This window comes from Morone saxatilis, unplaced genomic scaffold, assembly GCF_004916995.1.
Source record: "Morone saxatilis isolate NCDOM2014 unplaced genomic scaffold, NCSU_SB_2.0 Contig7, whole genome shotgun sequence".
Classification (NCBI taxonomy): Eukaryota; Metazoa; Chordata; class Actinopteri; family Moronidae; genus Morone; species Morone saxatilis.
In genome coordinates, this window is record NW_023340246.1 from 23,171,987 (window position 1) to 23,182,823 (window position 10,837).

Consider the following 10,837-nt stretch of genomic DNA (forward strand, 5'->3'; position numbering starts at 1 on the left):
TAGGTGCTTAAACGAAGCATCTGTATATCACCAACCTATAACAGTGGAGCCTCCAGCGCCACAAATGTGCTTTGAATCTCTGACAGTATTGAACCAGCCTGACTCTGGGAGGGTCGACTGAGCGGAAAACTTACACACGTTCACCATAAAACAATTAACACAGCCTGGCATTAACCGGCCGCCCACGGGGCCCATTGTGAACCCGATGGAAAGTGCATGTAATGTGTGCGGGAGTGTCGTGTCACAGCAGGGCAGGGCCATTGTGTCACCCCAGTGTAAGCCGTCAGATGTGTTACTGCATGCAGATGTTGCCATAGGTACACACAGACGCCTGCTCTCCGTCGCAGCAGCAGCAGCAGCACTTCTTTCTATTTTTCATGAGCCCGGGTGGTTGCCAGGGTTTTTGTTTCCATGGCCACGCTGCAGTCTGATGCAACAAAACCCAGCCAGAACCCCCCTTGGGTGCCTTGGCGCGATACCAACCCAAAGGAGCACCGCAGCGCTATAGGCTGGCAGCGCTGACTGACTGACGTCTCCGGGCCCCGGGCCGCGGTGCCAGCTGAGCTAACACTATACACGACCCTAAAAGCTCCTTCCACAATCACTTACTGACTGGCCACAGTTCAGAGCAACACTTTGTACAGTTTCCTAACATCAGTGATTCAGCTATTTATTACTCTTGATGGCTCTGCAGGAATGTTTTGGACAGGAAATTTCTACTAATGCTAGTGTGGGGCCCGTATGTGTGTGTTTGTTCCAGGGTCGGGGGACTACGGTTCCTTTGGGAAAACAAATCCTTGAACCTTTGAATGTTTAAATGAGTTGGGAAACAGAGATTATAACGACTAAATCAGTATATATCAGTACATTACTCCGGCCTGAAGCAGAAGTAATGCACTGCTCCTTCCTCTATACGTTTGAATACATCTAAGAGGTACAACTGAATTAATTCATAATGTATGAGAAACCAATAAATCTGGTCTGTCAATGCCTGTAAACACATCTTTGTAAACGCCCCCCCATCCCTCTGAAAATCAGCAATCATAGTGACTTTACTGTTGCTGCTCTAGAAACAATATTTAGTTATATTTACATATATATAAATATATAATCAATTCAAATAATATTCAGGACATTTTGTGTAATGTGAAAAACTACAACCTGTTTTATTGTTATAATAATTGTCTAAAATGATATGAAAATTAATTTCTGGGTTCATCCAAAGCATTCAATTAATAAGTCACATATCCATAGAATAAATAATACATAAAACAAATTATCTTTGAATACATCCCCAAACATACAAAAACACTAGTGGCTAAAAAATATGGGCATTTGTTATATAAATATCAGTGGTTGTGACACTTTGTTCTCTCCTCAGTGTGATCAGGATCAATGCATCCAGAGCACCAAGTTTGTCCTCCAGGTTGCCACCACCCCTCTTCTCCACAGTGACCCCGTGGTTCTGGCCCCTCTGCCGGGGAAGACCACCACACTGGGGGGCCCCTGCGCCTACCTGGCCCCCTCCCAGCCCTCCCTGCCGTCCTGCGGGGGAGACGTCCTGACCCTGAGGGACGCCGCCGCCGACTCCCACTGCCACCACCACCTCCACCATCACCACCTTCACCACCACCACCACTTCGTCAGCCCGGAGGAGACGCCCTGCACTACGCCGCAAGGCGCCCTGCCCTGCCCCGCCCACCTGCACCTCCACCCGCACCTGTCCGTGCCCACCCCCACCGCCCTGTACGACCCCTCCAGTCAGGACGCTCTGCACGAGGACTCAGTCAGAGGGCTGGTTAAACTCAGCTCCGTCTGAACCAAACTGACCACATTTCTTTCCTTTGACGACACTTCAGACTGCAGATCCTCATTCAGCGTTTAATTAACCTCAACGTCAAAAAACATCCATTTCTTTTTAAGATTGTCTCAAAATTTGGTTAAAATTTGCACTCGAACATTCGGATGGAAACTTGATTGATGATGTGAGTCCAGCGTTTGAGGGTAAATCAGGTCAAGAGAACGTAGCTTCAGACAAAATGGCGGACCTCCACCGCCACGAGCGTGTGTGCGAGAGGCACCTCCGTTATCTCAGTAATCTCAGTAATAAACTACTCTAGAATTACATTTGACAAGCGAACATCATCACTGTAAACGGGCGATTTTTCTCTTCCCGACAAACATTAAGTTGTTTTTTAAAACCCTCTGGAGTCCAGCTTCAAGTTGTGTCCTCACTCCACTTTAACAAAGTAAAATGACACAGGCGCCTATAAAAATATACTTTTTATTGATGATAAGCACTTAAAATATTATTATAGACATACAGCAGAAACAATTAAAACTAGAATATAATCTATTTACATGTAAAGTGGTTTAAACTGGTTTGCATCTGCCTGTAAATTAATAATTTAAAGTTTGAATTTGAATTTCTTCCCAAATGTTCTGCAGATATAAATAGTCGTCAGCTAGTTTGTCTCAGTTTTGTCTTTATGTGAGCTATAAATAGTTGTTACCATGAATAATAAAACATGCTCAGTAGATGAAACTCCAGAGGGTTTTAAACAAAAATAGAACAAATGTAGACGCCAGCGACCAGAATAAACAAGACACAAACACTGTAAACGAGTGAGGAAGTAAAATCAGGTGTTTGTTTCTCTTTCTGTTTGCTCTTCAGAAGGCGGGAAGATCAAACACCTTTCGGATTTCTTTTCGCTCGTTATCTGCAGGACCAAAGTCATATTTTCTTTCATGCTCCTCTGTGGTCTTTGGTGAAGTCTGCTTCCTGCTATGAACAATAAACATTTTATCCAGAATAAGCTACTCCGGTGCCAAACGGAGGTCCGGCTCCAGCCACAGTCGGACCGGGACCAAAACGACTCTTTTTATTAAACGGTTGATTGAGACGACGTGTTTCTGACTGAATGAAGATAAACTGACTGTTATTCTCAGAGGAGCTGACTGAAGCTTCAGGTTTTCATTTGAGGACAAAACGAAGCAGGACTGAGTTTCCCAGAAACATCTGCAGACCCGAGTTCATCAGCAACACTGCCAGATGTTCAGCAGGAGTTCACCTCTTTAAAGGCTCAGTCACACCCAATTTAAAACGACATTTCAATTACTTTTAATGCTAATTTGACATAGTGGCCAGAGCCCTGCAAACAAATTCCCTGTCCCACTTTCTGGTGTGACTGAGCTTTAACTGGTGGATTCACCTGAAGCTCCAACGCTGTTCAAACCCACAAAACTTTATTTAAAAGTCTAACGGAGATCTCAAATGTGTTTTATGCTTTAACAATCAGAGAGGAAAAGCAATGTTAAGCTAACAGCATGTGGAATGTCAGTTTTTATTTATCTGCTCTGACAGTTAAATGTTGCATCACTTGATTTGATTCCTTTTATTTTGAAAGTCAGATACATATTCTAGATGCTTTAGTTTGTCATTGGTTTCATGATTTAATGCAAATATGTTTTAGAACATCTATATATGACCCCCAGGAGTCTCTGCTACCTTTAATTAAATAAATAAATATACAGTATTTTTCACTTGTTTCCTTAGCATTGTGGAGAAACTGCATTTAGATCTTCAAGTTGGGACATAAAATTGACAATTTACAGACAATAACTGTAAACAGTTTACAGATAGTAACATTGAAAAGAAAATAATAAAAAATATATATAAACATTTGGCCTTTATTTGTTATATATCCTCAGTATTTCTGAGTTCTGGTTACAACCCAGCTTGTGCTCATATTTCATTATGTTTACATATTTAACACTCAAAGATAATCGATTAAACAACAAAGTAATTGAAAGATTAATCAGTAATTCAAATATTTCTGGGGGTTCAAATCAGAGTTAAAGACTGAAGATAAATACAGAAAGTCTTTAAAGTATTTTTCCCACTGAATAATAACGACCTGGAAGGTATTCAAGAGATTATTTTGTATTTTCATTGGTTTAATATTAATATCAATATCAGACAGTAACATTATCTATGAGCCTTATTGACTTTAATTGGTGAATTCCTCCATTTACCAGGTTGTTTTATTGTTATGTACAGCTGGAAGGTATTGACAAAAATGTGACATAAATATAAATAAATAATGTACTTAGTAAGTAATTGTAGGCCTTGTTGTCCCTACTGGTTTTCCAGGAATTAAATTTATTGTGGAAACTCTGTGGCAGCTGTCAGCGATGTCAGATTCAATTAAAAACAATAAATGCCTTATTTTTTATTTTATTTATTTACTATGAGATCTGTCCCCCCCAGCAGTGATGCATGAAGCTCAGATAAACTGAAAACAATCACTGATGTTGGTTTTTTTGACTCGCTGCAGGGACAAAACGATGGATGTGATCTTTTCTATGACAGGTGAGGAATGTTCACCTGAGCGCTGCCTTCTGGGAAATGTAGGCGTCAAACTGCAGCTCGGCTTTAAGGTTCTGGTGCAGCTGAAGGCAGAAGAGGTGAACTGTGGAGTCCAGGTGTTGACGGGTTCAGGACTTTGTGAATCTCTCGTCATGTTGTCTTCACTCTGGTGATGATGTAACAGACGTTATTATCCAATCAGCTTCAGAGACACCTGATGATCGGACGATTGATAACATCCACTCTGCATTCAGTTTAATTGTAATGAGAAAAAAAAATATGCACAGATTGTAGTTGTGTGCCAAGAATTTCTCCTCCACCTCCAGCTGTCACATTAACAACTGTGGATTTCAATAAAAGACACTTTTTTAAAAAGGAAGAGTTTCTTTGTTGTTGTTGTAGAGCACTGGTTCCCAACCCAAGGGTCCCGACCCCCACTAGGGGTCGCCAAAGCTTCTTGATTTTAAAGAATGTAAAAAAACTTTTTCAAGAAAATATACAGTTGGCCTATAACTCAGCAATTTATACATTTATATGAAGAAAACTAAAGGAAATTGTTATTTTTAAAGTGTTTAAAATAAATAAACCTTCACTCTCTGATGAACAGCCTCGTCCTAAATTAGAAAAGTTAAAACAACCAAAGATCTGAAAGAACAATGAGGTAAACCTATTAAGTCTGTATGATTGTTAAAAATCCAAAACATGCACAATATAGACAGAATTGTATAAAAAGTCTCTAAAAGTATCAGTAAAACTCATTCCTTTTTCATTTCACTCTTCATCCCTTTTCGTCTCGTCCGTCTCAGCGCCGCGCGTCGCCTGTCACCGCCGTTGGTCCGACAAACACACCAACACTACACTTGCGCACCGTCTCTTTTTTTTCGACTCCTCACTTACTTCATCTTTCCCCGCCGACGCCAAACACACGTATTCACTGCGTCCTGCGGCGCCCACGCCTCAACACCGCCTGACGCTACCAACATCACACGTCTCACCATAGCAGCGCCGCGACACTTTCTGCCTCCCTCGACTCGTCCGACGGCGCTCGCATTCTCCTGTCCTAATGCTTATTATCAACTAGTCAATACCTACATCCAGCAAACCACACCTGATTGCACTCGGCCTCTTCCTAAGGTTTATTGATTAGTTCTTGTTCAACTAACCAACTCCACTCAGTTCTTTATTCTAAGTACATCTATAATACTTCACAGATAATTTATATCAGAATTATCGTGGAACTTTTCTTTATATCCATAGCTGACTTTAATGTCATTAATTAATGTTTCTATCGCTGACCTTAATTAAAGTCAGCTGATTACACTCCAACTGCACTCGCATCAACTAATCCTAATAGTTATACCCTCTCCTCATCTCTTCACTTCAGTTCTGCTGCAGTTAACTATATACCAAATTATAACCCGACTTCATACACCTACAGTCTACAACCGATCAAACACGTCGTCTCTAAAGAGTACCACCATACCAAGTCAGCACCTACTGAAACGATTTACCCTTCAACCCCAGCAGACGAGCTGCTACGACGTGAACAGAGTATCCCCAGTTATCGAACTCGCTCACACCAATTCCTGGTTTTCAGCGTCATTCAAAGTAATAACATCCTCGTAAATATATTACATCAAAGTACATCAAATCCTGCTAATACTATCTCAGATAAAGTAACTAAAAGTCAAATCATACCGCTCTTAATAAAGTCAACCTAAATCTTTCAAATCTTACTACTTCAATAAACTAATCACACTGTAAGTATACCATTCAATCAACGCAACTAAATGAAAATACATTAATAAACCGTCAACCCCGCAAAGTAATAAGAAAGTAAACACTATATTCAATAAACCGTCAATCACCCAAGCTTTAAATATATTCAACTACAACTCAACCTAAAGTTCGTAAAACATTAATAACACGTACCTAAATGTAACATATATCTAATCCAAAGTCATCACAATGCTAAATACCATTCAATACAAGTATCAAACAGCTAACATACACTTACATCAACCAGCTACATCCACAAAGCCTAACAGTACCATCTTAATAACCAGTCAATAAACAGTAAAATACATTACACTACCAATAATCAAAGTAAATACACTTATTCAAGTACACAATAAATACATTCAACCTAAAGCTATAAACAGCCTAAATACATTCAATAAACGCTATAAAAGTAAATACATTAATCAAGTAATAAACAGTAAATACATTAACTAAACTATAAATGTAAATTATATTAATAAACCAATAAATGTACACATACATTAATAAGTTAATCAAATGTACATTACTTAACTAACAGTATATAAAAGTAACATATACTTAACTAAACGTAATAAAGTAATTTTTAAAATACATTATAAGTAAATACAAAGTAATATATAATAAAAGTACATAAAACGTAAATTACAATTAATAAGTAATAAAAAGTAAATAGCATATTAAATAAAAGTCAATAAAGAGCTAAACATATTAATAAGTAACTAAATGTACCAATACACTTAAGTATAAACAGTAAATACTACTTAAAAAGCGTAACCTAAATCTGTAAACATATGTAAGATACAAGTAATAAGATGTAAATATTAAGTACATTAAATGTAAATATATTAATAAAGGATAAATGTACAAACCATCTAAGTAATAAATCTAAATATATTATAAACGTAATAAAAGCGTAAATACACTTTAATCAAGGTAATAAAAGTAACACCTACACTTAATAAACGTAATACAAAGTAAACATATTAATACAAGTAATAAAGACTGTAAACCCCTACACTATGAACAGTCATACAAGCTGCTAAATACATCTAAATACAACGGTAAATACAATGTAATACCTATTAGATAAAGTACATAAATTAAAATATACATTCAATAAAGTCATCAAAGCTGGTAACATACCATTCAAACACGCTATATACTGTAAATATATTAATAAAGTAATAAAAGTAAATATATTCCAATAAAAGTAATCAAAATAATATACGCTTCAACTCACGTAACTAACAGTAACATATATTATAAAAGTATAAAGTAAATACATTAACTGAAAGTCAATAACACACGTAAATACATTAATAACAGTAATAAAAGTACAACATATTTACACTGACAACGTAATAAACTGTAAAATACATTACCAGCTAATAAAAGTACAAATATACCTTAACTAAAGCTAATAAAAGTCCACTTTATTCTCTAACTAAACCCCGGAAACAGCTGATCGGTCCGCTGTTTGGCCCCCCACAACCCGACGCTTTCAGGCCGCCACTGACGCCGAACTACCGGCCCAAACAGTGCCGGTTCCTGGTGCTAGAACCTGTGGCGGGAAACATGTGTGTGTGCGAGCGGCGAACATCTGGAGGCGTAGCAGCTGGACACTCACCGCAGCACCGGAGAAGCATGGTTCCGCGCGGTTCTGAGCCAAGGATGCGGCCTCGTGATTCTAGCACTTCCGGTGGCTGGAGACGAAGCCGCCACAAACAGGCTCCTCATTTAGTCCCGTAAACACGCGTTTACCAACAGGGATTAACCCGCGCGTTACTGGACCGCTCACACCACACTGAATATCCGGACCAACCACACGGCCACAACTTAAAACACAGTACACGGCACCTGAAACCGGAGCTTTTACCGGTTAAACACGATCAATGAGTCGCACAGTTTTCCTCCCGTGTTCTTTCTTTGTCCACCACGACATTTGTTGATCTCGCTGCTGAGTGTCGTCTTTCATCCCTTCCACCGGAAAGAGGAGAGCGACACGCAGAAAGCATCTTGGCTCCCTTCGACTGGCAGAATACAAAAGAGACAGTGAACTACACAAATCATAAACAGTCTAGAGTAGTCACAAAACGAACGCAGCAAGCGGCGGGAACAGCGGCAAGAGCACCCACACACGGGACTGACGCGGCCTTCTGCCTGTCCCCGCGAGCCTTTCTTCAACTTGAAATCTTCGCGCTAGAACGTGCAGCCGGCCAAGTAGAAGAACGCGCCTCGCGGCGGCCTTCTTTAAACTGACGCAGCGACGGAGCCCCAATTCAGGTGGCGAGGCTCGATCACGATGCCGCCCTGAGCTCCGCCGGAAACTCCAAAAGTCTTTGTCTTCGTGCGGCGGATTTACGAAACAGCCCCAACCGCGCTCACAAACGCGCACCTGTCGAGCCTTTACACACATTTCATAAACGTCTGCAAACACACCACTTCTTATTTCACTTTCAAAAACACAAAACTGAGATTATTAAACTGTTACAGAAAGGTTCTAAAATAACGTCGACAACCGCGAAAATCAAAGTGACTTCGCTGTCTCGAGAATAACGAGCCTCGTCCTAAAATGATGCAATTTAATGAACTTGCTATATACAGTTAACACTGCTGTTTCTAAACCAAATCGTTCTCACACAGTTAACTAATCCAGTTACACCACACTGTTTGTATTCTGCACAGCACCAGAATCCGTGCTGTCGTAAACATGTCAACATACAACAGTTAATCGGTCGTACCAACAACAGTAGACTGTAACCACTTTCTCATTCTGCTATTACACTCCACTCATTACGAGTTTCTAATGCTGTGCCATCAGCTCTGTGTGTACTTAACAGTGACTCATTCAAACTCGTACTTTAATAAACTGCAATCACTGTTATTTACCTAGTTGTTAATTACCTGCTTCTGCTTTCCCGCGCCGCGCTCCTTTCTTTGTTTACTGTTTATCTTAAGGTCTGTCTCCCATAACTTTAGCCGCAGAACTGATTCTTTAAACAACCTAAAACATTGCTGCTGACCTGTTTGTTTGTCAGGCTTGTACACTTTGTAATATCACCTAAATTCTAGCACACCCAGAACTCTACAAACGACGCTTTCAGACTGTTAAAACTACATTCATTTCTGTGCGGTAATTTCGTCCTTCGAGCGATAACAACAAACCGATTTAATAGATACACTTATATGTGAATTTGTGTCGCTGGTTGGCAAGAAGTCTACTTCCGTACCTTCTACTCCGATTCAAAATTTCTCTCTTCTTATCTCGTTTTCTCCTCTTCTTATCTCCGTTTTCCCCTCTTTTATCGTCGTTTTTCTCCATTCTTTTATCTCCGTTATTCTCCTCTTTTATGCTCCGTTTTTCTCCTCTTTTATCTCCCGCTTTCTCCTCGTTTTATCTCCGTTTCTGCCTCTTTTATCTCCGTTTTCTCCTCTTTTATCTCGTTTTCTCCTCTTTGTAATCTCCGTTTTTCTCTCTTTTATCTACGTTCTTATCCTCTTTTATCTCCGTTTCTTCTCCTTTTTATCTCCGTTTTCTCCTTCTTTCTATCTCCGTTTTTTCAATCTTTTTCTCCGTTTTCTCTCTTTTTATCTCCGTTTTTCTCCTCTTTTATCTTCCGTTTCTCCATTCTTTTCCTTTTATCTCCGTTTTCTCCTCTCTTTTTCCAGATATTATCTTGCGCGGATTTCTCTTCCGGCAGGCGGAGCCTGAACTGACAACTGCTTCCGGCGTTGCTGCCGACAGCGCTCTGACTTGTGTTCGGGAAAGGCGGCGTCAGAGCCTGTGAAGCTACGTCAGCAGCTAGAGAACGCCCCCTAGCGACGGGGAAATGAACCAGCCCTGCACAGCCTTGGACAAAGGTGCTCTACTTGTCTTATATCTCTAGCCAACAATAAAAGCGTGAAGTCCATCAGTTATTATTAGTTTGTAAACTTATATACGTTATACTTATCGCAGAACCACTGTAACATATAAACATACTAAAACTCTTTTTGTTTTTTAATTGCTATCCCCTGTAGTTGCAATACCATCTGCACTGTCCTTACGCTCGTTTTCCTGTTCAACTTTGACCTGTAACACTTATAGTCAGCATACCAAGATACACTCATTTATATCTTATCTTTTATCTTATTTCTGATTCTCGCTCTCTTAAGGTCAGGTTTTTTAGATTTTAGTTTACATGCTATGTCTTGAGTTTCACTCTGGATACAATAAAGTATCTATCTATCTGTCTGTCTTGTCTGTCTGTCTGCTCCTTCGTCTGTCTGTCTATCTATCTAGCTCTATCTATCTACTCTATCTATCTATCTGGTCCTGTCTGTCTGTCTGTCTGTCTGCTCTCGTCTGTCCTGTCTATTATCTCAAGTCTGTCTCGTCTGTCTGTCTGTCTGTCTGTCTGTCTGCTCTGTCTGCTCTGCTCTGCTCTACTCTAGTCTATTAATCTATCTATCTTATCTAAGTCTAATCTTCTATTCTAATCTATCTATCTGTCGTCCTGTGCTGTCTGTCTGTCTGTCTGTCTATCTGTCACAATAAACCAAGGACAGTCACGCTCAGAGTGTTGGAGAGAAATTCTGTATTTAATCACAACATACTAAATACTAACTGTGTGACATTCATGGACCACAACTTATTGGACGTTTATGTACAAAGATCCTGGAATCAAATATCTGATAGAGATGATC

The 10,837-nt window shown here is 39.8% G+C and overlaps 2 protein-coding genes across 2 annotated transcripts in view; both read left to right on the forward strand.

The window, feature by feature from the left end:
- LOC118340436 (probable palmitoyltransferase ZDHHC14) overlaps positions 1–4,738 on the forward strand; it is a gene marked incomplete in the record, with an annotated part of 20,477 nt that extends 15,739 nt beyond the window's left edge. Inside the window, 1 exon segment of the mRNA XM_035678399.1 lies at positions 1,382–4,738. Coding sequence (XP_035534292.1) covers positions 1,382–1,819 — 438 coding nt within the window.
- The window catches only part of LOC118340437, an 11,599-nt gene continuing 5,109 nt past the window's right edge, over positions 4,348–10,837 (forward strand). The window contains exons 1-2 of the mRNA XM_035678400.1: positions 4,348–4,495; positions 9,821–9,935. Coding sequence (XP_035534293.1) covers positions 4,348–4,495; positions 9,821–9,935 — 263 coding nt within the window. The remainder of the gene's footprint in view (positions 4,496–9,820; positions 9,936–10,837) is intronic.